Source organism: Sus scrofa, chromosome 3, assembly GCF_054392235.1.
Source record: "Sus scrofa isolate SSC_HxYL_T2T_F1_AM1 chromosome 3, Sscrofa_HxYL_maternal_Yorkshire_Landrace_v2.0, whole genome shotgun sequence".
NCBI classification, from domain to species: Eukaryota; Metazoa; Chordata; class Mammalia; order Artiodactyla; family Suidae; genus Sus; species Sus scrofa.
This window is the reverse complement of record NC_139385.1, coordinates 92,128,384-92,155,675: the sequence shown is the minus strand read 5'-3', so window position 1 is coordinate 92,155,675 and position 27,292 is coordinate 92,128,384. Positions and strand designations below refer to the sequence as shown.

The 27,292-nt window shown below is 41.5% G+C and overlaps 1 protein-coding gene and 1 long non-coding RNA gene across 6 annotated transcripts in view; both read right to left on the bottom strand.

Moving 5' to 3' along the window:
• The window catches only part of LOC146404771 (uncharacterized), a 1,009,186-nt gene that overhangs the window by 722,717 nt on the left and 259,177 nt on the right, over positions 1-27,292 (bottom strand). The window lies entirely within an intron of this gene.
• FAM161A (FAM161 centrosomal protein A) lies at positions 1,415-27,173 on the bottom strand. 5 transcript variants are annotated; one of them, XM_003354802.5, is made up of 7 exons: positions 26,886-27,173; positions 17,356-17,582; positions 13,097-14,263; positions 12,594-12,761; positions 10,420-10,519; positions 2,995-3,149; positions 1,415-1,948 (listed from the first exon to the last, which is right to left on the bottom strand). In XM_003354802.5, exons 1-7 carry the CDS (start codon positions 27,090-27,092, stop codon positions 1,810-1,812), a joined length of 2,163 nt encoding a protein of 720 aa, XP_003354850.1. In that variant the 5' UTR covers positions 27,093-27,173; the 3' UTR covers positions 1,415-1,809. The 5 variants fall into 5 exon arrangements, with proteins under 5 accessions (XP_003354850.1, XP_003125149.1, XP_084875248.1 ...); XM_003125101.5 differs by lacking the exon at positions 12,594-12,761; XM_085019122.1 differs by lacking the exon at positions 17,356-17,582.

Here is a 27,292-nt window from a genome sequence, read left to right as displayed (position 1 = left end):
ATAGGAGTTCCCTTGTGGTTTAATGTGTTAAGTGTCCAGTGTTGTCACTGCAGTGGCTCGGGTTGCTGCTGTGGTATGGGTTCGACCCCTTGCCCAGAAATGTCCACATACTGCAGGCGTGGTCAAAAAAATTTGCTATAAGAATTATGTTATAACTATTTAAAGGTCAATATAGATAAATTAGCCAACCACAGGCCACAGCAGGACAACTTATAAGGAGTAAGAGAAATGAGACGGCCTAGAGCTATTAGGATAAAATAATCAGTTTATTTCAGCTACTATATATATATTATATATATATATATAGACTGGTGGCATGAGGCAGTTCAGTTCCTTGGCCAGGGATGGAACCTGCACCACTGCAGTATCCATAGCCACAGCAGTGACAACACCAGATCCTTAACCCGATGAGCTATAAGGGAACTCCTGAAAGAAGAATTTTTAAATGGTGCCAACTCTCAAGGAGTTTACAATCTAATGACAGTGACAAAGAACTTAACATAAACTGTAGGGAAGGAGTTACAAGTAAACATTTGCCCTTAATTGAGAAATCGCCTTATTTCTTAATTTACGGCATAAATTGCCAGTTGGGAAACATTGCTACTGTATATACCTTTTTAGTTTATCATCCTTAAAGGCTGATTGTTTTTTTAAAAAGTCTTACCCAATCACATCTTTATGACTGGTTTGAATTTTTCAAACAAAAATTTGCACAAAAAGCAAAAATGATAGATTCATAAAATCAAATTATCATCATGCATAGAAAGACAACTGTGTCTACAATATGTAGAAAGTTGAGTACAACTGAGTCTGGTATTAATAGTTAAATCTGAATTACTTTGGAAACATGCCTTGAACAAATTATTATGCACAATTTCATCACATATAAAACAGGGGTAATATTTAAATCCAATTAAGATTATAACTCAGGGAGTTCCTGTTGTGCCTCAGCAAAAACTAACCTACTGATATCATGAGTATGAGGGTTCACTCCTTGGCTCCACTCAGTGGGTTAAGGATCTGACATTGCCGTGAGATATGGTGTAGGTTGCAGACACAGCTTGGATCCCATGTTGCTGAGGCTGTGGTATAGGCCGGCAGCTGTAGCTCCAATTCGACACCTAGCCTGGGAACTTCCATGTTAAAAAGCAAAAAAAAAAAAAAAAACCCAAACTCTTCTAATAATTTATACATCAAAAATAAATTGGAATAAAAGCAGGGATAAAAGAAAAAGTGATGATAGTGTGGATAATTTAACAAAAACTGCATAAATGAATGTAAGTGTGCAAATTATTCACTCTTTCCTATATTTATTACTTTTAAAAAATGGCTGAGATAACAAACTTAAAGTACCTAGTGAAATAAGTTTGAGGATTCATTTTGTGAGAGGTAATGCAGAGAAAAACAAATAGTATAACTTGAAAATATTTATTGGTTCATGCTCTCCAGAAAAAGCCCATTACTGCTCTCTGCTCTCGATGCAAAGCCCTTTTTTTCCACCGAAAATAATGAAGTAATGTATATTTTTATACCGAATCAGTTTGTGATAACTGTGATTCTCAAGTGCTCTTTAAAAATACAAGATCAATGCTGCCAACAGATCATGTGGAGTGATTTAAAGAACTGAATAGGCCAAGCCTTACTCTAACTGACCAAATGACCAATCTGCTGGAATCTTCCCTTTCGGGCTACAAGGTGACTGCTCCATGCTCTGCACAAATCAGACGGTTCCCGTCTATGTCCTTAATGCCATACTGCAGCTGCGCTGCGCAGCACAGCACAGAGGAGACCCTGCCAATGGATTCTGTTTTATTCTCCAACAGATTTCTCTTCTCCACTTTCTTCATCAGCTTCGTCTTTTTCCTTGCAAGAACCTTGGCTGTTGGTATCAGTAAAATAATTTTCTTCCCCATTCTCTTTTTCTTCTATTTTTTCATCTTCATTAAAGCTAGAGGAAGAAATTTATCAATCTTTCAAAAGAAAAATGATTTTGTTTAAAGGTAAACAAACCCTCTGCAATGCATGCCATCCTGTAGTCAGTCTTCCTTAAGAGTATGAGCTCCAGGAGTTCCCATCATGGCGCAGTGGTTAACGAATCCGACTAGGAACCATGAGGTTGCAGGTTCGATCCCTGCCCTTGCTCAGTGGGTTAAGGATCCGGCGTTGCCGTGAGCTGTGGTGTAGGTTGCAGGAGCGGCTAGGATCCTGCGTTGCTGTGGCTCTGGCATAGGCCGGTGGCTACAGCTCCGATTCGACCCCTAGCCTGGGAACCTCCATATGCCGCGGGAGCGGCCCAAGAAATAGCAAAAAGACAAAAAAAAAAAAAAAAAAAAAAAAAAAGAGTATGAGCTCCAGTTTATCATGAAAAGTTTATAAGAGCACCAATTGGGAAAGTAAATAGTCTTCTGAGAACTAATATATTTCAAACTTGATTGACACTTTAAACTTCATTTGAAAGTAGGTTTTTATTTTCATTACTATTATTATTTTTTTTTTTTTTGTCTTTTGTCTTTTTAGGGCCACACCCACGGCATATGGAGGTTCCCAGGCTAGGGGTCCAATCAGAGCTAGAGCTGCCGGCCTGCACCAGAGCCACAGCAATACCAGATCTGAGCCGCGTCTGTGACCTACATCACAGCTCACGGCAATGCCGGATCCTTAACCCACTAAGCGAGGCCAGGGATTGAACCTGCAACCTCACGGTTCCTAGTCGGATTCGTTTCTGCTGAGCCATGACGGGAACTCCTTATTTTCATTATTTATGTCAGTCAGTCAGAAATTTAAATTATTTTAATTTAAAGACAAAATATTTCACCACCGTGCAAGATTTTGAAGTGTCAAACATGTTAAAATATCGGAATGTTTTACAACAGTTCACATGTATTCCATTATGTAAACGACCTTTTCAAATATTATAGAACAGGATTTTATGCTTCCCTACAGGTAAAAAAAATGTTTCAAAGGTAAACAATTCAGACATCTTATATATGTTACCTTTCTTTATCTTCAGTGAAACTTTTCATCTCTTGACTGCTGAAGTACTCAAATATTTTTCCACTTTGGCCTTTCTTTAAAACAAACTCATCAGATATTCCTAGTGCTTTTAAGGTGTTAGAATAATGCTTTTCTGCTGCCATTCTTGCATTTTTCTATAGGAAAGACAAACCTTTTTAGAGGAGAACAAAAAACTTTCAAGTTTCCATTAAAATGTATGGGTTAAAAGCTTCTGTGAAAATTAAATTCAATAATCTCAGTTGTTGAAAATATGCAAACCCTCTGGCCAGCAATTTCACTGCTGGGTATATGCCCAGAGAAACTCCTACATATGTGCCCCAGGAGACATCCTTAAATGTTCAGAATAGGACTGTTTGAAACCCCAAACTGGAAACAACCTAATACCTATCAACAGTAGGATGGATAAATAAATTGTGGCCTATTCAGACAACAGACTAAAATAAAGCAATGAAAGTGAATGAACTCTAGCTATGTACCACAACATGGACAGATCTCACAAACATAACACTAAACAAAAGCAGCATGCCACAGAAGAATATATATAGAATGATTCATTTACATAAAGTCCCTAAACAGGCAAAACCGAACTATATTATTTACAGATAGACACATGGGTGATAGAACTGTAAAGAAAAACAAGGAAATGTTTATCTCAAAAGTTAGAATGGTGGTTAGCTTTGGGGGGAGGGAGAGGGTCTGGATCTGGGAGGGGCACACAGGGTTTTGGGGTGCTGGCAATGCTGTAATGCTGTATTTGTTAACCTAGGTACTGATCACATGAGGTTTGATCTATAATTCTTTATACTGTACTGTTTTATGACTGTACAATGATATCCCCCCAAAAAATCTGAAAATAAGTTCATGTGGTAGTTGTCATAGGGTTATTTATGTACCTACTATAAATTTTACTCTTTACAAGCCATATCACCAATCCACCAAAGATGATAAAATCATCAATGCTGTTATCTCTACTCTGTTGATGAAGCAATGGATATAGCAAGAAAAACATGAATTGAGAACTGGGTTCAGATCTCCAGGATTTTACTTCCTGGCTTAGGAACCTGTAGGAATTGTGATGACACTTGCACACCTAAAGCAAGTCCGAAGTTGTCACCGTTCCTGAGACCACAGGATTTACACAGACACAAGATGACTGGGGTTCACACTAGTGCTTTGGCTTTAGTCCACTTTTAGCTCTGATGAATGATTATGAACAAGTATAGGGCCAACAATCGCCACCTGGACCTTTGACTAAAGGAAAGTGATGAGCAATGGCCCAGTCGCAATGTTCCAACGGCATCCCATCTGGGAAAGGGTATGGAGGAATACTCAGCCTCACCCACAAATTTAAGTAAGAAAACTAAGATGCTCCCTCTTCTCTGCTGAGGTTAAGTGGTTTGCTTAAGGTCCCCAGGTATAGTGAGAGGTAAAACCAAGCCTCTTAATCCTTTCCTGGGTCTTTTCTATTGCACCATGTGCTTTCTCTCAGTGCTAGTGGCCATCCTGGAGTCTGAAGATAAGCTGAAAATCTGACTTCAGCAATGCAGTGTCAGCTATTTTCCTAACCCAGGGGCTCCAGCATAAGGAGGGACAGTGGAGTCTAGTGTTCCACGGGAGAAAGCAAAATGGCAAAGACTGACTACAATGGATAAAGCTATCACCAGCACATTTTCTGACACTCTGGAAAACTGAAAAAGAAGAACTCAAACTTCTGCTGAAATGCACCCATTGTGAATAACAACATTTTTTAGAAAAGTAAGTAAAAATGCATCCAAAGACTACGATCTTGGGGCACTGAAAGGCAGACCAAGTGAGAATGAGAACTATGGCAAAGACTGAAAAGCAAACTAAGAAACCCCAAATCTGACTCAGAATGCATTAAGAAGAGTATATTCTGATTAAAATGAATCAAATATAAAAGAGATTTAAATGATACTAATCAACATTAGTGCTCATAAGCCTTCATCTGGAATTTTATTTATCCTGTTGTGGCTCAATGGGTTAAGGATCTGGCATTACTACAAATTGCAGCATAGGATGCAGATGTGGCTGGGATCTGGCATTGCTGTGGCGGTGGCATAGGCTGGCAGCTGCATTTCCAATTCAGTCCCTAGGCTGGGAACTTCCATCTGCTGCAGGTGTGGCCCTAAAAAGGAAAAAAAAAAAAAAAAGAGTTTGATTTAAAACTTGATTTAACATCAATACAAATAAATCTTGCGATTTTTGAGAAATTAGAAAACATGGTTTGTTCTGTCCTGAATCACGGCTTACTTTGCCAGGGGATAACTCAACAGCAGCAAGACCACATGAACACTTATAAATGGGTAATGCATAAAGTTGTGAGTGAATTAATCAAATAACAGCTGTTAATTAGCACCAATAGTCACTGTAAGAAAAAAAGGACAAATTTATGTTAACAAAACCAAAACTATAGTGAGTTTTAAATATTTAATATCTTTAAATATTTTATATCTGGGTGAATAGTATAACTGTTCCTGACTGAGAAAAATATTCCTCCCCCTTGAATTTCATCATGCAAAAGAACTGTAAAGACTATGAAATAAATGGCATAGTTCAAATAACCGTGTAGTTATTTTGCTTTTCTAAGACTCTCCAAAAAAAAAAAAAAAAGCTTTGTTTTTTCAGGAAACCAAAATAAGTAATGACGAAAGTTGGTCTACGATCCATTCCCTAGTTTGAAGGGAAAAAAAAATTCTTAATTTTTATAAGCCTAAGTTCAGTTCAGTAATTCTTTCTTTTATTTAATAATTACGAACTAACTAACTACTTATTTTGTGACAAGCCAGTCCTCACCGGAGGTAGAACATATATGGGGAGAGAAAAGTGTTTTGGGGAAAGGGAACAGCATGTGTGTGCGCCAAAAGCGGTAGAAGAAGTATAAACTATAAAACTAAACTGTGTTTTCAATATTTAACATTTCTTTACGGGTTTAATTTCACAGCCAGCACTTACTTTGCCGCTTAAGTTCTCTGGTAGTTAGAAAGAGTAGGGATTCACAGCATGGCAAAACTGCCTGTTAATGCTGGGACTGATCACTAGTACATTAGACTACTGCTCTCAGCCTGGGCTAATCCCAGAAAGAAAACAGACGAGTTTGGGTTCAACAAATGTTAACATCTCCTCTGTGCCATAAATTACCTTAGGTGCTAGGTGCCAGGAATACAAAGATTTGACAACACCTTTAAAAGTAACTAGCTGAGGAAGTTCCCTTTGGTGCAGGGGGTTACGGATCTGGCTTGCCACAAGCTGTGGCACAGCACACAACTGTGGCACAGGTTCGATCCCTGGCCTGGGAACTTCCACATGTTTAGGGTGCGGCAAAAAAAAAAGTATCTGAAAGGGAAGAGAGAGCATTAAAAAGATAATTTCCATAAAGTGGTAAGAGCAAAGACAAAGAATTCTCGTGTAGCAAAGCGGGTTAAGGATCTGGTGTTGTCACTGCTGTGGCTCAGGTTGCTGCTGTGGTGGAGGTTCAGTCTCTGGACCAGGGACTTCTGCATGCCACTGGGGGGCGGGGGGAATAAAAACAAACAACAACACTGAAGAAAAGGCACCCAAAATTCAACTTGGGGAAACAATGAAAAATGTAATTTTATACTAAGCATTAAAAGATTAAGAGGAAAGATAGGAAGAGGCTCTAAGGGTGCTGAGAAACAGCATGAATAGAGAGTTCCAGTTTGAAAACAGTAGTCTCGTATGCCCTGAAAGTATTCTTAGTAGGGGTTGGAGGGAGCTCAGGGGTAGATGAACTAAAGAGGTCAACAGGGGAGTTCCCGTAGTGGTTCAGCATGTTAAGAACATGACTAGTATCCATGAGGATGAAGGTTTGATCCCTGGCCTCACTCACTGGGTTAAGGAAACAGCATTGCTGCAAGCTGCAGTGCAGGTCACAGATGAGGCTTGGATCTGGCTTTGCTGTGGCTGTGGCACAGGCTAGCAGCTGTAGCTCCAATTTGACCCCTAGCCTAGGAACTTCAATATGCCATAAGTGCGGCCCTAAAAAGAAAGGGAAAAAAAAGAGAGAGGTCAAGAGGGATCAGATCATAGAAGATTCAGTACAGCATGCTAAGACTCAAGGATCTATCTTCTGGGAGAAAGCAGGACAGCTTAGTGTTAAGTGTCTGGAAGCTGACTGTCTTGGGTTTCAATTCTAGATCCGTTATTTACCAGCTATAAACCTTAGGAACTACTTACCTTCTTTCAACTTCAGTTTCTTCTTTTGCAATACAGGAATACCCACTAGGTAGCACTGTAGCATTGTCTGGAGAAGCCAATGACAAGACTCCTTGGGACCATTCATTGAAAGTGGGAAAGAATGGCATGAGTGAAAATGGATGACTGCCATTGTTTTCAGGGGTTAACTACCTACTCAGGGTAAACACTGTGGCAAGGGAATGGCAGAGTGAAGACAGAATGGGTGGCTCTGCAAAGAGCAAGGCAGGCAAATCAGTCATACCATTATAATAACTCAGATAGGAAGTAACAGAAGTTTCATCTAGCATTTCACCATGAGGGATGGAGAAAAATAGATATAAAAGTTATTTAGAGGAGGAGTTCCCATCGTGGCTCAGTGGTTAACAAATCTGACTAGGAACCATGAGGTTGCGGGTTCTATCCTTGGCCTTGCTAAGTGGGTTAAGGATCCGGCGTTGCCATGAGGTGTGGCGTAGGTCGCAGACGCAGCTCGGATCCTGCATTGCTGTGGCTCTGGCGTAGGCCGGCGGCTACAGCTCCGATTAGACCCCTAGCCTGGGAACTTCCATAGGCTCCGGGTGCGGCCCTAAAAGGACAAGACCAAAAAAAAAAAAAAAAAAAAGTTATTTAGAAAGAAAACTTGTCAGGTCTTTTAGTGACAACTGAATGGAAAGAAAAAGTAGCTCCTAGTCACCTAAACTGTGGTGAAATAAACAAATCTCTCTTAAGGGAAAGACTGCAAAACTGAGTCCTTCTTACAGACATAGAAAACAAATTTATGGTTACCGAAAGGGAAAACGGGGGAGGAGGGATAAACTAGAAGCTTGTGATTAACAGATACGCACTACTTTATAAAATAGATAAATAACAAGGTCCTAATGTACAGGACGAGGAACTACGTTCAATATCTCGTAATAACCTATAATGGAAAAGAATCTGAAAAAGAATATACTGAATCGCTTTGCTATACACCAGAAACTAATACAACATTGTAAATGAACTATACTTCAATAAAAAAGGGAAGTCCTTTCAGTAATTGTAGATAAGACTAAAAATTACAGACTCACTTGAAAATACATCAACGAAATGAAAAGGTAACCTACTGAATGGAAGAAAATATTTGCAAATCCTCTATCTGGGAAGGGGTAATATTCAAAATACATAAAGAACTCACGTAAGTCATTAGCAAAAAACCAAATAATCCAATTTAAAAAGGGGCAAAGGCTCTGAATACACATTTTTCCAAAGAAGAGATTCGAACAGCCAACAGGCACATGAAAAGGTGCTCAACATCACTACTCATCAGGGAAATGCAAATCAAAACCACAGTGAGCTATCACCTCACACCTGCTACAACGGCTCGTCTCAAAAAGACAAGATATAACAAATGCTAGTGAGGATGGAGACAAAGGGAACCCTTGTGTACTGTTGGTGGGAATGTTAATTTACGCAGCCACTATGGAAAACAGTATGGAGGTTCCTCAAAAACATTAAAAATAGAACTAGTATTCCATCCAGCAATTCCACTCCTGGGTATTTGACTGAAGGAAATGAAAACACTATGTCCATTCATTGCAGCATTATTTACAATAGTCAAGACATGGAAACAACCCAAATGTCCATCAAAAGATGAATGGATAAAGAAAATATTATACATACACACATACACACACACACACACATGCATGCAATGGAATTCAGTCATTTTATTTATTTTATTTATTTATTTATTTTTTTGGTCTTCTTGCTATTTCTTGGGCCGCTCCTGCGGCATATGGAGGTTCCCAGGCTAGGGGTCTAATTGGAGCTGTGGCCGCCAGCCTACGCCAGAGCCACAGCAACGCGGGATCCGAGCCAAGTCTGCAACCTACACCACAGCTCACGGCAACGCCGGATCCTTAACCCACTGAGCACGGGCAGGGACCGAACCCGCAACCTCATGGTTCCTAGTTGGATTCGTTAACCACTGCACCACGACGGCAACTCCTTTGTTTTTTGCTTTTTGTTTTTTGTTTTGTTTTGTTTTTTCAGTCATTTTAAAAAAGGAAATCCTGTCATTTGTGGCCATACAGACGGGTATTATGCTAAGTGAAACAAGTCATACAGAGAAGGGCAAATACTATATGATCTCATTTATATGTGGAATCTAAACACACACACACAACTCACAGAAAAAGAGATCAGATTTGTGGTTACTGGAGGAATTGGATAAAAGCAAGAAAAGGGGGAGTTCCCGTCGTGGCGCAGTGGTTAACGAATCCGACTAGGAACCATGAGGTCGCGGGTTCGGTTCCTGCCCTTGCTCAGTGGGTTAACGATCCGGCCTTGCCGTGAGCTGTGGTGTAGGTTGCAGACGCGGCTCAGATCCTGCGTTGCTGTGGCTCTGGCGTAGGCCAGTGGCTACAGCTCCGATTCAACCCCTAGCCTGGGAACCTCCATATGCCGCGGAAGCGGCCCAAGAGATAGCAACAACAACAACAAAAAGACAAAAGACAAAAAAAAAAAAAGCAAGAAAAGGTAAAAACTCCCAGTTATAAGATAAGTACTGTGGACATAGTGTACAACATGACGACAACAGTTAACGCTGCTCTGTGGTATATTCTAAAGTTGCTAAGAGAATAAATCCTAAAAGTTCTTATCACAAGGAAAAAAAAGTTTTTTGTAAATATATGAGGCAGTAGATGTAAACTAAACTTATTGTGGTAATCATTTCCTAATATATGTAGTCAGCTCATGCTGTACACTTTAAATTTATACCTGCTACATGTCAATTATATCTAAACAAAACCAAAAAAACCCTGGCAGAAATAAATCTGATTCAATTAGCCATTTTGTTTCATTTTTAATTCTTCAAAGACTTGCAATTCATATCATAAAGCCTCACCTTAACATTGGCCAAGTTGGTACTGAAAAAAGACTAGCCATTAAAAGCAGGTTGAAAAGCTATTACTTTGAGAATGACTGGATTAGCAGCATGTTTTTTATCAAGCTTATAAGCCTCATCAAGACTCAGTGTTCAGATTTAAGCAAAATTACTTACTTGACTGATTTGATGAAGCTGTCACAGAAATAATAATGTCTCGGTAAATTATATAATACATAGGAGAATGGACTATAAAAATTAGGAGCTAGAGATGTTTTAAAAAAAAAAAAAGTTGACAATAGCTCTTAAATTCCAACAAACACAACCTGAGCAACTCTTTCAAATAGCAGCGGCCTGTTTTTTAATTTTTCTTCTCTTTCTTCTAGTTCTTGCCGATATTCTCTCATCCTTTCCTTTTCACTCTTTCTAAAATCAAATAAAAGGAATGGAATTTTTAAAAGAAATAAGAACTTGCACACATAACATTTAGCTTAGATGAAAAATCAGAAATTATGAGCACAGTTTATCATAATTTCTTTTCTAGACTGGTAAATGTTTATGGAATGCAGAATAAAAATCCTACATTCTCAGAGCATGTATTTTTTTTTATTCCAGGAACAGTTTGGGTACTTTGAAGTTTCTGAAATTTTCAAAACATAATGTATTAAGGGGCTTCAAACTACCCTGAGGAGATAAATGAATGCCCTCTATTTCATTTATAAGTATATAAAACCAAGAAAACTTAGTCTAAATTAGATATATTTTCTTTAAGGAATTTCTTCTGAAAACAGGACCTCGCTCTCTTGTTTTTCCCTAAATGAGATCGCCTATAGGTTGGTGGCAAAGTTAAATAATTAAATGGGAGCAGGGCAGCAGAGAAGTGGGGATTATGGGAGTACAACTTATAGAGGAACAGGAACCAAGATACATCAATTCACAGTAAGTGCACTTTTACAACAAGATCCTATAATGAATTAAATTACACTATTTTTCTCTTTGTAAAATATACTAACTCCACCAAGATCATAAGACTTCATGGATTAATAAAAATAATTCTACAATAAAGTAATAATTATGCCTAATTTTTAGTATTATGGAAAATGCAATTTACTTTCTAAGCATGAATAAGTAAATATTTCTAAAGAATATCTTTCTTGGAGTTCCCATTGTGGCTCAGCAGAAACAAATTTGACTAGTAACCATGAGGACACAGGTTTGATCCCTGGCCTCACTCAGTGGGTTGAGGATCTGGTGTTGCTGTGAGCTGTGGTATAGGTCGCAGACACGGCTCAGATCTGGCATTGCTGTGGCTGTGGTGAAGGCCAGCACTATAGCCCCCATTCGACCCCTAGCCTGGAAACCTCCCTATACTGTGGGTGTGGCCCTAAAAAAAAAAAAAAAGAATATTTTGCTCAGGAGTTCCCATCGTGGCTCAGCGGAAATGAATCCAACTAGGAACCATCAGGTTGTGGGTTCAATCCCTGGCCCCACTCAGTGGGTTAAGGATCCAGTGTTGCTGTGACCTGTGGCATAGGCTGGCAGCTACACCTCCAATTAGACCCCTAGCTTGGGAACCTCCATATGCCTCTGGTGCGGCCCTAAAAAAACAAAAAGACCAAAAAACAAACAAACAAACAAAAAACAAATATTTTGCTCAAGTTCATCAAATCAAGCTCCTTTTGTCAATGAATTACATTGATATACGTTATAAGAAATATATACATAATATACATTATAAAGGAATATAATTACTATATATAATATACATTTAAGAAAGAATACTCATAATTTAAAACAAATATAGATTTGTGGGGTACTTATAAATCATACCAAAAATTAATACATCATATTACTTACCCAGCTTTGGGGGAGATATTTTCCTACTTAAATATGAACATTTTTATGCTGCAACATAAAAATGTTCCTCTGGAGCACTGATTTTCAAACTTTGTACTGTAGAATTCCAATATGTAACACATACCCCTAAACATTAACACATGTCAACTGACCCATCACATAACTGTGAATTAACATCAGTGTGTTAATTTGTGCTATCAGATTTTGGGCAGAACTTAGAACAAAGCTCTCTGACATATCTTTGTATGGACGAATATTCTGAGATTACATGGCAAGCTGTTAAAAAAAAGAGAGAGAGCTCTGTGTGAATCAAGATTTTTCTCAGTACCGTACTGTGCAATAATAATATAATGAAAAGGTTTAGACGCTGATAGAAGATTACAACCATGAACTATGGCCACAATATAAAATGTTCATCAACATGGCATCATGGTCCTCACCATGGGGTGAGTATACATGTTGTTCTTACCATGAAGGAAAGGAGTGAGGGTGAGTGTGTAAGTTAACTCTAAGTAACTGATGGTAACTTGGATCCAGAAACTGAAATACTAACACTATGCTTAATCTGTTCACATATTGGGTCCACTGATTAAAAAAAGTTTGAAAACCAATGATCTGGAGGGTCAGGACTCTCTCGTGATACCTGAGAGATTTTACTCTGGATTTAGACATCTGAGCTAGACTTTGATGTGAGTCATAAGCCTTAGCCCGGGTTGTCAGAAGTTTCTGCAATTCTTTCATTCTTTGCTTCTGCTTAGTTAGGATCCGATTTCTCTCTTCTTCCAACATTTTCTTTTCCTCAAGTGATCTCCTGAGGGCAACAAACTAAGGCTTAATTCACTTTAAGCCAATGAGAATGTTGTTTAGCAAAGATTTAACACAGGATAATTCAAAGGTTGAAAAAAAGGGGCAACCTTTTGAGAAGGATCTGACTTGTAAAATTAGAAATCAATAGGCTGACTATAACCATTTCTATTCCCAAAGATTCATAAAATGGAAAATATATCACTTCTTAGAAGAACACCCTTTGGCAAATGTTCTATATTACACAGTAAAGTATGTTACCAGATATAATAACTTCACATTTTCGAATTCCACGTACAAAAGCAATAGCAACCATGAATCAGTACCGCATCGCTTATTTACCTTGTGGCTTGCTCTCTTCCCCTAGAGGACACTGTGGGCATTGGAGGGTTGTAGCTACAAGATGCAGGCTTTGCATTCATACTTCTTACTGGTGATTTGTGCCTTGGAGAAAGATAAGGCCAACGTGTTTCTTTTAAATTTTCTTCATCTGCTTCAATGTCTGCCAGAATTTTCTCTCTTTTAGTGGAGGCATGTGAGGCTGTATGAAGGTCAGACGGTTCACAGACTGTTAGGAGTTTGGGACATTTCTGTTCCGAGTGGTATTTCTGATATCCCTCAGGAAGGTCTTCAGAGTCAGCAGTCTGGCACCTAACTTTGTGTTTATACTTTGACCTTTCAGCCTGTTCAGGACACCTGGGCTTCCTTGCAGCAAAACTTCTGCGAGCTGGACTGCAAGGCAGAGGGGATGAATTTTGTAATAACTCTTGGGCTCTCCGCTGTGTCCTAATGTTTCTATAAAACTCATCTTCTGTTAACTTGTCTTTGACAGTTGAACCATAAGTAGATAGAGGGACAGGTCTGGCTTTGAATCGATTTGTTTTCTTTTTAGACTTAAAAAAGTCTTTTAGCTGCTTTTCACGAATTGCTTGCTTCTGTTCCTCTCTTGCCATAAACTTAAACGGCCTTTGTGAGGCCAAAAGAGCTTCTTTGTATTTCTCCCTCATAGACCTCCTCCGTTCCTCATTTTGCTTGACTACATCATGATAAAGGGGAAGAAAAACGAATGCAGGAACTGGATTGGCTCGGAATTTTTTCTTACACTCTAATTCTTCTTCTTGTTTTTTAAGCAGTTTATGTACCATTTCAACATCTGACTTAGATTTCATGTTCTCTTCCTTTTTCTTCTGCTCTCTAATCATCATTTGAAAAGGCTCAGGTATTGTGATCTTTGGAACCCATTCTTTTGGTTTCTTTTTTATTTTTTCAAGTGCTGGCAAGTCAGCATCTTCAAACTGAATATAATCTTCAACAGAGAAGTTGGTCCACATGTTGTTGATGAGCTCCTTGGCATAGGTCATCATTCTGCTTTTCTCAGAATACTCCTTTTCTAAGTTGGGTGACTCATCTTCAGAGGAATATACAACCAAGGAGGAAGACTCACCTAAATCAGGCTCTGAAACCGATGTCATTAACGAGACAGGACAATAGCTCTTTTCTGATACAGACCTAAGTAAGTGAAAGGAGTAATTAGGTTACTCTTTCAGTTGCATGTGACTAAATATAAAAATTAAGAATTACATAGTTCCGGAGTTCCCGTCGTGGCGCAGTGGTTAACGAATCCGACTAGGAACCATGAGGTTGCGGGTTCGGTCCCTGCTCTTGCTCAGTGGGTTAACGATCCGGCCTTGCCGTGACCTGTGGTGTAGGTTGCAGACTCGGCTCGGATCCCGCGTTGCTGTGGCTCTGGCGTAGGCCGGTGGCTACAGCTCCGATTCGACCCCTAGCCTGGGAACCTCCATATGCCGCGGGAGCGGCCCAAGAAATAGCAACAACAACAACAACAACAACAACAACAACAACAAAAAGACAAAAAGACCAAAAAAAAAAAAAAGAATTACATAGTTCCAGAGTTCCCGTCATGGCTCAGTGGTTAGCGAATCCGACTAGGAACCATGAGATGGCAGGTTCAATCCCTGGCCTTGCTCAGTGGGTTATGGATCTGGCGTTGCTGTGAGCTATGGTGTAGTTTGAAAACGAGGCTTGGATCCCGAGTTGCTGTGGCTGTGGAGTAGGCTGGCGGCCTCAGCTCCAATTAGACCCCTAGCCTGGGAACCTCCATGTGCCGTGGGAGCAGCCCTAGAAAAGGCAAAAAGACAAAAAAAAAAAAAAAAGAATTACATAATTTCTGGGAGTTTCCACTGAAGCTCAGCAGAAACTAATCTATCATCCATGAGGACACAGGTTCAACCCCTGGTCTAGCTCCGTGGGTTAAGGATCCAGTGTTGCCAGGAGCTGTGGTGTAGTTCGCAGCTGTAGCTCCAATTTGACCACTACCCTGAAAATTTCCATATACCGCAGGTTCAGCTCTAAAAAAAAAAAAGAATAGATTTACATAATTTCTAAGATCAAGATAAAATCAGTTAGATGGAGTTCTCTTGTGGTGCAGCAAGATAAGGATCAGCTGCTGTCACTGCAGTGGCCTGGGTCACTGCTGTGGCGTGGGTTTGACCCCTGACCTGGGGACTTACACATGCCAAGGGTGCGGCCAAAAAAAAAAAAAAGTTAGAAAATAGGAGCTGGTTAGGGCTTGTGAAAATTATCGCTTTTTTTTTAGAAGAAAGACTGCGAGATGCTTATAAACAATCTTTTTTTTTTGGCTTTTTTTGCTATTTCTTTGGGCCGCTCTCGTGGCATATGGAGGTTCCCAGGCTAGGGGTCGAATCGGAGCTGTAGCCACTGGCCTACGCCAGAGCCATAGCAACGCGGGATCCGAGCCTCGTCTGCAACCTACACCACAGCTCACGGCAACGCCGGATCGTTAACCCACTGAGCAAGGGCAGGGACCGAACCCGCAACCTCATGGTTCCTAGTCGGATTCATTAACCACTGTGCCACGACGGGAACTCCCTTATAAACAATCTAATTGGACTTTGTCATTTACAGGGGAGGAAGCTGAGACGGCAGAGGTGCCTTGTATCCAACCGCTACTGAATTCTCCACACATCTTCCAGAGTCACTATCATAAAACACACATCTGACCACCTTATGCCCCTTCCAGAAACTTTTCTACAATTTGTTGTTACAAAGTCTAGATTATAAAGCCCTTGAGGACTAGCCCTTGTCTACCTTTCTAGTTTCACATCTTGCCTCTCCCTCCCCTGTCGCCACTCTTAAGTCAGATCTAATCATGGGAAGTTCCTCACACAGTTTTCTGTGGCACCAGTGCTTTTGCACACATGGCTCTGTTGCCTAGAATGCCATTCCTTGCTTCCTACATCTGCTTCAGCCATTTCCCCTTTAAGATTGAACACAGGACACTTCAAGTACCTGCATCCCTCCACTGACATCTTGACATAATCAACAGCTTCTTCCTCTGTCTCTAACACTCTGCTACACTGTGTTGTATTTCTGGATTTCAGCTAGTCTTGGACTTCCTTGAGGGCACTTTAATTTTGACTCCTCAGTGCCCAGGCACAGTCTGGCACATGGGAGATGCAAATTAGCACCAACCAAGTGGATGAGTTAAGGGACTTGCCTCGAGTTTCAAAAGAAGCAAGTTTACGGCAAAAATTACTATTTTTTGAAAACTTAAATCAAGATTTCTTTTTTCTCTCTCTGTCTTTTCTAGGGCTGCACCTGCAGCATATGGAGGTTCTTGGGCTAGAGGTCTAATTGGAGCTACAGCTGTTGGCCTACACCACAGCCAGAGCAACTCGGGATCCGAGCAGCATCTACAACCTACACCACAGCTCATGGCAATGCCAGATCCTTAACCCACTAATTGAGGCCATGGATTTGAACCCACAACCTATGGTTCCTAGTCAGATTCATTAACCACTAGGCCATGGTGGGAACTCCCAGATTTATTCCTTAGTCCTGAACAATTCATACTCTATCTTTAATAAGCTCATGTTAACTATAAAGAGCTTTTAAAATTAAATTTTAATACTCATCATTTGAAAATGGCCCAGACTAAATATTTCTGATAAAGTCTTAAAAGTGGTGGGTCAGAGAGGAAGGACCAAATGGCCACTAAATGACCCTCAAAGCAAGAAGCCACCTAGTAGGTCGATAGGCCAGCAAACAACCTGAATAAAATTCTACTTCTGTATATCACTAAAAACACAAAGGGATGGAGTTCCCTTGTGCTTCTGTGGCTTAAGGATCCAGCATTATCACAGCTGTGGCTTGGGTTGCTGCTGTGGCACAGGTTTAATCCCTGGCCTGGGAACTTCCACATGTCACGGTGTTGCCAAAAAAGAATTTAAAAAAATTTTTTTTAAAAGGGATATTTGCGGAGTTCCCATTGTGACACAATGGCATTGGTGGTGTTTTGGGAGTGCTGGGACACATGTTCGATACCCATCCTGGCACAGTGGGTTAAGGATCAAGCCATGCTGCAGATGCAGCTTAGGTCAAAACTGCAGCCTGGATCTGTCCCCTGGCCCAGGAACTACATATGCTGCTGAGAAGCCAAGAAAGGGGGAGTGGGGATGTGGGGAATATTTGTGAGAAAATATTCTGAAATAATTTTGTTCTGCACTTTTAGGTACACATTTTATTTTACATTCCACAAATAACATTATGTACAAACTTACTTAGAAGAGACACTAGCAGCTTCTTCCCTGGTGACCACTGGCTGAACTTCCTTTAAATTTAGTTTATTCTGGTACATTTTCTCTAACTTGGCCATAGTTTCCATGTGGGCAGCCTTCAGCTCTTCTAGTTTCCTGAAATACTCTTCATTAGAGTAGTAAATATCAGAAAAGTTCACAAAATCCTGTTTTTGTTCACTCACCCCAGAAACGTCGGTGTTAAAATCAGCCTGGTAGGAGGAAAAAAAATGTTATATGATGTCTGGAATTGAAAACCAAATTAAGCTGACACTGATTCCCAATGCTGCTTTTTTATTTTTATTTTTTTTTAGGGCTGCACCTGCAGCATATGAAAGTTCCCAGGCAAGGGGTCAAATCAGAGCTGTAGCTGCTGGCCTATGCCACAGTGACAGCAATGAAGGATCTGAGCTTTATCTGCAGCCTATACCATGGCTCAAGGCAACATCAGATCTTTAACCCAATGAGCAAGGCCAAGGATGGAACCCACATCCTCCTGGATACTAGTTGGGTTCGTTACCCACTGAGCCACAACAGGAACTCCCCCAAGGCTGTTTTAAATTTTAAAAGTCCCCTTAATCAGGTTATATGTTACATGTGGACTCTGTACATAATGGATTATAAGCTACTTGTAGCTAGATACATTTTCTCTTAATGACATTTTATTCAGAATGAGAGATACCAAGTTGCCCAAAAATAAATGCTATTTCATTTATTTTATAAAGGATGGTTAGATTCCCAGATCATGTACTAACCCATACACTGTGAAAGTATAAAACTAAATCTTTTTCTTTCTTTCTCTTTTTTTTTTTTTTTTTTTTTTTTTGGTCATTTTGCCTTTTCTAGGGCTGCTCCTGTGGCATATGGAGGTTCCCAGGATAGGCATCGAATCGGAGCTGTAGCCGCTGGCCTACGCCAGAGCCACAGCAACGCGGGATCCGAGCTGCTTCTGCAACCTACACCACAGCTCACGGCAATGCCAGATCCTTAACCCACTGAGCAAGGCCAGGGATCGAACCCGAAACCTCATGGTTCCTAGTTGGATTTGTTAACCACTGTGCCACGACGGGAACTCCTCTTTCTCTTTTCTTTCTTGACCACCCCAAGGCATATGGAAGTTCTGGGGCCAGGAATCAGATATAAGCCACCATTCCACGGCTGCAGTGAGACCAGATCCTTACCTCTCTGTGCCAACCAGGGATCCATCCCAGTGCTGCAGAGATGCCTCTGATCCCTCTGTGCCACAGCGGGAACTCCCAACCCACCCTTCATAGAGGCTCCTTCTGAGTGTAGGTTTACCTGAGATGAAGGGGAACACAGTTTCTCCTGCTGCAAACCGAGCAACCTCCCCCAGCTGGGCTCCTGCTGCGCGGGCCCCAGGGTGTGCCAGGGAAGAGAGGACAGTGGCACAGGGAATGGAGGGAACAGAGTGCTCAGGGACTTATCAAGGAGCCAGGAAGATGCCCTCCTGGATACTGGGGGATACCTCGGGAGGGAGGAGGAGGGTGTGGGAAGGGGTGGGAGGGACTTCCAGAACAGCCACTCCCCCGGGCTACAAAAACAGTAGCTGCCATGGATGACAGGGACTGTGGGGTAGATAAGAGAACAAGAAAGCAGAGGGGGGCTATTCTATTTACATGCCTGCAAGGGTACGACTGATCTTTTCCCCTCTTTCCTCTCACAAACCTTTCAAAGTTCTTTTAGCTCAAACAACTAAAGAGGTAAAACCCCACATTCTATACAAATACAAAAATTTTAATATTTTTTCATGTGGGAAACAATTGAAATTACTTATATGCATAAAAGGCTGCTGACCATGGTTTTAAATTAGCCTAGTGCCTGAAGGATACTCAAAATGAAAAAGGCATATTTGCCATAGAAAAGTATAGGTTCAGTCTGATGAAACTCTAGAAAATAAATCTGAGGGGTGTCTCCCAACAGGAAAATTCAGGAGTCAGTCATATTTATAGATATAACTTTTTAATGGGCTAAAAACAGTACAGGAGGCCAGGGTCGTATCACTTGGGACAACTTAGAGAAAACGAACGCAGGAAAACAAGTTTTTAGTAGAACTAGTGTGCAGAAATGTATTACCAAATAAATTGGAGAATTGCTTTAAGAGTCATACAACTCAATTAAGAGAATTGTCTGCTACCTGATGCTGTTTCTGCAGTTGCTCTTCACCATAGCCTTCTTGGCTGTGGGAATGAGTGTTCTATTAATTTCCTCACTCAGTTTTGAGGGACACACGGCATTCAGCTAGCTGCTGAAAGATACACATCAGATAAAAACTGCACCTTTGAGAAGCTTCCAGGTAGTTTAGGAGAGAACATGTAGATAAATAATCGATAGCAGACTCAAAATGAGACAGCACAACTGCTTCCTGCCCACGAGCAGCTCCCTGCTGAGCAAGGAGACAGATGAGTGACCACACATGACAATTTCAGACACCATGAGAACTCACAGAAGAAATACCTCATTCTGACTAGGGGAAAGTCTGCTCACTCCTTCAGATCTTTACTCAAATGTCAGCTTCCAAGCAAGGTCTTCACTGACATTCTACTCAAAATTACAACCTCCCCCTCTTGACTCATTGTCAGCCTCCATCTTCTGCTTTATTTCTCTCACCCCCGACTGACATGCTACATATCTCTGCTTATTTGTGTATCATATGCCTGCCCCCTACCAAAAAGTAAGTCTCACAAAAACAAGTATTTGTCAGCTTTGTTCACAGTTGTGTCCCCAATGACTGGAAAAGTGCCTGGCCAGTGGCAGACACTCAATAAATTTTTGTTGGATGAATGAATGTCCAGCTTAAAAAACACCAAGGAAAGACATTCTCTCACAAAGGACTGAAGCAGTCAAAGACATATTGGCTGCTCTAAAGAGCTATATTCAGAGTTCCCGTTGTGGCTCAGTGGAAACAAATCTGACTAGCATCCATGAGGACACAGGTTCAAACTCTAGCCTTGCTTAGTGGGTTAAGGATCTGGCATTGCCGTGAGCTGTGGTATAGGCCAGCAGCTGCGGCTCTGATTTGACCCCTAGCCTGGGAACTTCCATATGCCGTGGGTGCGGCCCCTGCCAAAAAAAAGGACCAAAAAAAAAAAAAAAAAAAGAGCTACATTCCACTGAGCATTAAGAAAGGAACTATTTTTCAAAATCCATCTTTAAATAGGTGGATACTACAAGGAACTGTTTTTAGGAGTTTCCATCATAGCTCAGCAGAAATGAATCTGACTAGCATTCATGAGGATGTGGGTTCAATCCCTGGCCTTGCTCAGTGGGTTAAGGATCTGGCGTTGACATGGGCTGTGGTGTAGGTAGCAGACAAAGCTCAGATCTGGCATTGCTGTTGTGTACTCCAGCAGCTAAAGCTCCAATTTGACCCCTAGCCTGGGAACTGCCGTATGCTATAGGTATGGCCCTAAAAAGACAAAAAACAGTTTTTGGACAAAAGTATCCATGTGCTCTTCCCTTTGTTCTTTTAGAACATCCTTTTTTAAAAAAGCCTTGGGAGTTCCCGTCATGGCGCAGTGGTTAACGAATCCTACTAGGAACCATGAGGTTGCGGGTTTGATCCCTGGCCTTGCTCAGTGGGTTAAGGATCCAGCGTTGCCGTGAGCTGTGGTGTGGGTTGCAGACACGGCTCAGATCCCACAGTTCTGTGGCTCTGGTGTAGGCTGGTGGCTACAGCTCCAATTAGAGCCCTAGCCTGTGAACCTCCATATGGAACTGGAGCGGCTCAAGAAAAGGCAAAAAAAAAAAGACAAAAAAAAAAAAAAAAGCCTCATAATAATCATTTTCACAAAAAAGATGAAATGTATTTGAACTCGAAAAAACTGTGTAAAAAAAGACATAGAAGGATGAGCAACTTCTGAAGAGATATGGCAGGTCTGATAATTACACTAAAGCATGGCCTTCTGCACCGTGTTCATTCCATTTCAGCTTAATACTGGTAACACTAGGCTGAAATTTTCAGATATACTGATCTCAGTGTTTTACCTAAAACAGATAAATGGCTAATAAGCGACTTCCTACTCTAATTTCATTTTTAGTTGTCTCCACACAGAAGGAAACTTTTAGTAGATCAAATAACCTAGGCTAAGGACTTTATTTCCCAAGAGCCTAAAATTAGCCCCCTTTCCCTTTAATTGTTGAGCTTTTTGTAGAGTGTTGAACACGCAGCCACTAGATTAGCAGATAATCTTCCCTAGATTGGTTTGACCTACTTAGATGATGACTTCTTCCAACACATATTGCTCCATTAGTAATCAGCACTCATAATTATTTGTATTACAGTCTATCTAGTATCATCTAAAATTCTGGAATTTTTATTTAAAATTTTTTTTGTATTAAAGTGATTTGTTAGGGGAATTCCCATTGTGGCACAGCAGAAATGAATCCGACTAGGAACCGTGAGGTTGCTGGTTTGATTCCCTGGCCTCGCTCAGTGGGTTGAGGATCTGGCGTTGCTGTGAGCTGTGGTGTAGGTCGCAGACATGGCTCAGATCTGGCATTGCTGTGACTGTGGCATAGGCTGGCAGCTATGAATATATATCAGTTTTAAAACAGTGGCTACCAAGGAGGAGGGAAGGGGGAGCCAGATTTTCTTTTGGCAGGAGAGAAGTGTTAAAAGGGCCTAAGCTTTATTTATAACATTTGAAATTTTAAACTTCCTGTATTACTTCCATAATTAAAATGTAACTTTAGGCCTTCCCGTCATGGCTCAGCAGAAACGAATCTGACTAGCATCCATGAGGACGCAGGTTCGATTCTTGGCCTTGCTCAGTGGGTCAAGGATTTGGCACTGCTGTGAGCTGTGGTGTAGGTGGCAGACATGGCTCGGATCTGGCGTTGCTGTGGCTGTGGCTGTGGTGTAGGCCAGTAGCTGCAGTTCTGATTCAACCCCTAGCTGGGAACTTCCATATGCCATGAGTGGGGTCCTAAAAAAAAAAAAAAAAAAAAAAAAGTAACTTTAAAAAAAAAGAAAAAGAATGTTTTGTGAATATTAATACTAAATTAAAAACCAAACAGGGAGCTCCCTTTGTGACTCAGTGGTTAACGAAGTGGACTAGCATCCATGAGGACGCAGTTTCGATCCCTGGCCTCGCTCTGTGGGTTAAGAATCTGGTGCTGCTGTGAGCTATGGTGTAGGTTGCAGATTCTGCTCGGATCCCACGTTGTGGCGTAGGCCAGCAGCTATAGTTCAGATTCGACTCTAGCCTGGGAACACCCATATGCCACAGGTGTGGCCCTAAAAAGCAAAAAAAAAAAAAGAAAGAAACCCTGATTCCCATGCAGCCTTCAAACCTATTCTTCCCCAAGTTACCCCAGTTCAGTAAATGACGTTATCCTCCATGCAGCTGGTCAAACCAGAAATCCGGGAGTGAGTGTTCTTGACTTCTTCTTTGGCCTTCATAGCCAATCTAACAGTAAGTCCTATGCAGTCTGTCCACTTCTTACCATCTCCCTTGGACTCTGAGCACCTGATTTACTGCAATAGCCTCCCACCGAGTCTCCTTGCTTTTGTTAAACCCCCAATCATTCTCCACAAAGCCATTAGAATATCATCTTTTAGAAATGTAAATAGGAACATGACAGATTTCTTAAAAGTCTTCAAGGACCTCTCACTGCGCCTACAATAAACACTAACTTTGACCTTGGTCTGTAAGGCCCTGACCCATCAGGTCTAGCTTACCTCTCCAAACTCGTCTCTCCTCTCCTTGCCCTCTCTTCTCCAGTCCCTTGGCTTTCTCTGGGATCCTTAATCACCCAAAGTTCTTTCTCTTCCTACTTTTTTTTTTTTTTTTTGCCACATCTGCGGCATATGGAGCGTTCCCAGGCTAGGGGTTGAATCAGAGCTACAGCTGCCAGCCTACCACCACAGCCACTGCAATGTGGGATCAGAGGCACGTCTGCGACATACACCACAGCTCCTGGCAATGCTGGATCCTTAACCCACTGAACAAGGCCAGGAATCAAACCTGCATCTTCATGGATCCCAGTCAGATTCATTAACTGCTGAGCCACAATGGGAACTCCCCCTCTTCCTAGCTTTGGGCCCCTGCATATGCTGCTCCCTCAGCCTGGAATGCTTTTCCCACTTCCACTCTTCAAATGGCTGCACTGTCTCTTCTATCAGACATTGGCTTAAGTGTTCACTCACTGAAGTAGGTTCCCTCTTATTACTTTTTTTAATCACAGTCACCTATTAATTCTCTTCCCAACATTTCCTATTTTATAATCATTTGTTCATTTTTACTAACTTCCCCATCAGACTGGAAGCACTGTGACAACATGAGTTATGACTGTTTCATTCACTATTAGATAGTTTGTGACTAGCAACAAACGCTCAGTATTTGTTGAAAAAGAGAAAGTCAGTGAAATTTTAACTGTGAATTACAGAATAATGCTTTATGCATGTCATAATCAATCACACAGCAAGGCCTATGAACTGATTTCCAACTAAGGCTAGACTCAGGGAACATAAGGAACATGGGTGTGTGTGTGTGTGTGTGTGCTCGGGGGCAGGGGAAGGTGGAATGGGGGTGTGTGTGAGGAAGGGGGTTCACTCTGGCAAATTAAAGGACAGAAAGAGACCTACTGTGACAGCTGGTTCTCTAATCAATTTTGTGTGGTGGCTATAGTAGCTGAGTTTACTCCATTTTACACAAGACAAAGATGAGACAAACTAACCTTTAAAAATCAAGGTAGGGCTGGAGTTCCCATCGTGGTGCAGCGCAAACGAATCCAACTAGGAACCGTGAGGTTGCGGGTTCGATCCCTAGCCTCGCTCAGTGGGTTAAGGATCTGGTGTTGCCGTGAGCTGTGCTATAGGTTGCAGACGCAGCTCAGATCCCGCATTGCTATGGCCGTGGTGAAGGCGGCAAGACCTCTAGCCTAGGAACCTCCATATGCCATGGGAGCGGACTTAAAAATATTAAAAAAAAAAAAAAAAATCAAGGTAGGCCAGTTCAATCCCTGGCCTTGCTCAGTGAGTCAACATCATTCGTTGATGTGGCTCGAATCCTGTGTTGCTGTGGCTGTGGTATAGCACGGCAACTGCAGCTCCAATTCAACCCCCAGCCTGGGAACATCCATATGACACATGTGTGGCCTTAAAAAAAAAAAAAAAAAAAAATCAAGGCAGGGGAGTTCCCTGGTGGCCTACCAGGTTAAGAACCCAGCATTGTCACTGTTGTCACTGCTGTAGCGCAGTTTTGCTCCCTGGTCTGGGTACTTATATGTGCCACCAGTGCAGCCAAAAAATAAGATAAATTAAAAAAAAAAAAATCAAGGTGGAAACCCAACCCAAACTGTGAAGAAGGCAAAGCTTGGCTCCTGTACTTTCATTCCTGCCTTTTCAGTGCTTTGCTCACCAACCCCAGTGCCCCCTGACTATGAGGCCTATTACTGTGGCAGCTTGTTCAGATTTGCTTTGGGATCCTTCAAGTATGGTGGTCTCAGAACAGTGTCAGACTTGTAACTTAGCTTCCTTCTTTTCTGTTTTTTTTTTTTTTCAGTAGGATCCTGTCCCTTGCAAACTAGCTCATTAGATAAACAAACTAATCTTTCCTCAGGTGATAAGTTTGTAATACAAATTTGCAATTTATCAGGGCACTCTGGAAGTATACCTGCAACTGTAGAAATGACTGACTCCGCTACCACAGCAAGCCAATGCAGAATCTTTGGAAGAATTGTTCAAATGACAGTCCCACTGGCAGTTGTTATTATTAATTTACACAAACTATCCTTTAGTTATGACATACATTCTCTCATTTGGTTCTCATAACAGTCCAGTGAGACAAGAAAGAGACAGTTATTATAGTTCTTTTACAGATAAGGAAACTGAGATTGAAGGAAGTTACATCTTAATATCAACTGGCCAATCTTCTTGGATAAACCATAATGGAAAAGAATATTTAAAAAAGAATATATTGGAGTTTGTGTTGTGGCACAGTAGGTTAAGAACCCGACTACTATCTATGAGGACAGGTTTAATCCCTGGCCTCACTCAGTGAGTTAAGGATCCAGTGTTGCCGCAAGATGCAGTTTAGGTCGCAGACACGGCTTGGATCTGGTGTTGCTGTGCTGTGGCTGGCAACTGCAGCTCCGATTTGACCCCTAGCCTGGGAACTTCCATATGCCACGGGTTCAGCCCTAGGAAAATTAATTTTTTAAAAAAGAATGTATATGTGTATAACTAAGTCACTTTACTATACAACAGAAATGAGCACAATACTGTAAATCAAATATACTTAAAAAAAAAATCAACTAGCAAATGAAAAGATCCGAACCCAGGACTCCAAATCCTTTTTCTCTATCCATATGGAGTCCTTTCCCTTCGTGACTTTGTCTCCTTTGTTGGCTACTGAAATTTGTGTTGAGGGAAAGCGTTACTGTGAGTGAATTTGGTACTAGGTCGCTTGGCCTGGTTCACCTTCATGGTCTCAATCTGCATTACTCTGGATAACCTCAAGTAGTTTATCTGTTGGTAAATACTACCTATAAAAAGTGTTGCTACAGATTTTCTCATTAACAGTGTGGATTAAAGAGATTAGAAATCCAAAATATCCAGTGATTTCTATCAGCCCTAGACCACAACATTTTGAATCTGAAAAAGTTTGGACAAAACGTATTAAAAATCTTATGGAGCTCTCTTGTGACAGTGGATTATGGATCTCCAGTCATCACTGCTATGGCAGGGGTTTGATTCCTTGGCCTGAGAACTTTCTCATGCCTTGGGTGCAGCAAAAAAAAAAAAAAAAAAAAATCTTTAACTGGGTTTAAGGAGGTTTATATATGCAGATTGCTAGGTAAAATTCAAGATTCCCACCTTTTAAGTGAATAGAGCAGATGGCAGACTTGACCTGGTGGACAGGGGTTCACAACACATTTGACACTGAAAATTGATCAGTGAAAAGACTGTCTCACCCTACCCTGAGGAACCATAATTTATTGGAACCTCAGTACTTCGCTTCTCTGGAGGCTTAACTATATCTGTGTCTGATCGACCCACTAAACTCTGGATGGTTTTAAAAACCATCTCTCATGTATTGTATTAAGATGCACTAATAACCAGGACATCAAGGTGACAACAAAACACACCTGACAGCACAGCTGATTTCCTTCCGTTTTATAGGTTATCCTCTATGAGATCGATTTTCAAGTTGAAAAGAAAAAAAAAAAAAAGAAAAGCTGTATCTACCCCCAACAGACGATGGAGCATAAGGAGTAAAGTTCTGTACTTTGCACTCTCTAGAAATAGAGAAACGTAAATCTCCAAGAAAATTTTGCATCTCTGGCTAAAATTAAAAGACTTTTCAACGCTTCGATTTTGAGCATTTTCTGTGGGAGGAGAGAGAACGCAGTGGGCCAGGCTCACCAGGTTAGGGAGGATCCGAATAGTGCGCGCATTTCCCAGCCAGCGCCTCACCACTGGGGTCGCAGACCAGCCTCCAGCTGCACCCCGCCTGAGCCCAGCCCCAGCCCACGTCCCGCCCCTGCATTACCGGCGCCCGCGCCGGCCGCTCTGCCTTCTCCTCCTCTTCCTTCTCCTTTTCTTCTTCCTCCTCCTCCTCCAAGGCCGCCGTGGCCGCAGACAGGGACTCTAAGGGGTCTTTACGTTCGTACTGGGCAATCTGCGCTCCGGTGTTGGGACTGACCGGGGTTTGGAGACTGCCAGCCGCCAGCTTCGCAGTTTGGTGCGAGGCGGCCATTACCGCGCCTCCGAGGCCTTAGCGCCCGCGCTGGCCTGGGGCGGGGAAGCCGGCGGCTCCTGGCTTGGAGTGGTGGTTACTAGGGGCCTGGTAACTAGGGACGCTACAGGGGCCGCGAGCGACCAAACGTCACTCAAAACCCGCGCACGCTTCGGGAAACCCCGGAGCCTCCTGGATAGTGGGAATCAGGACTGAGTCTT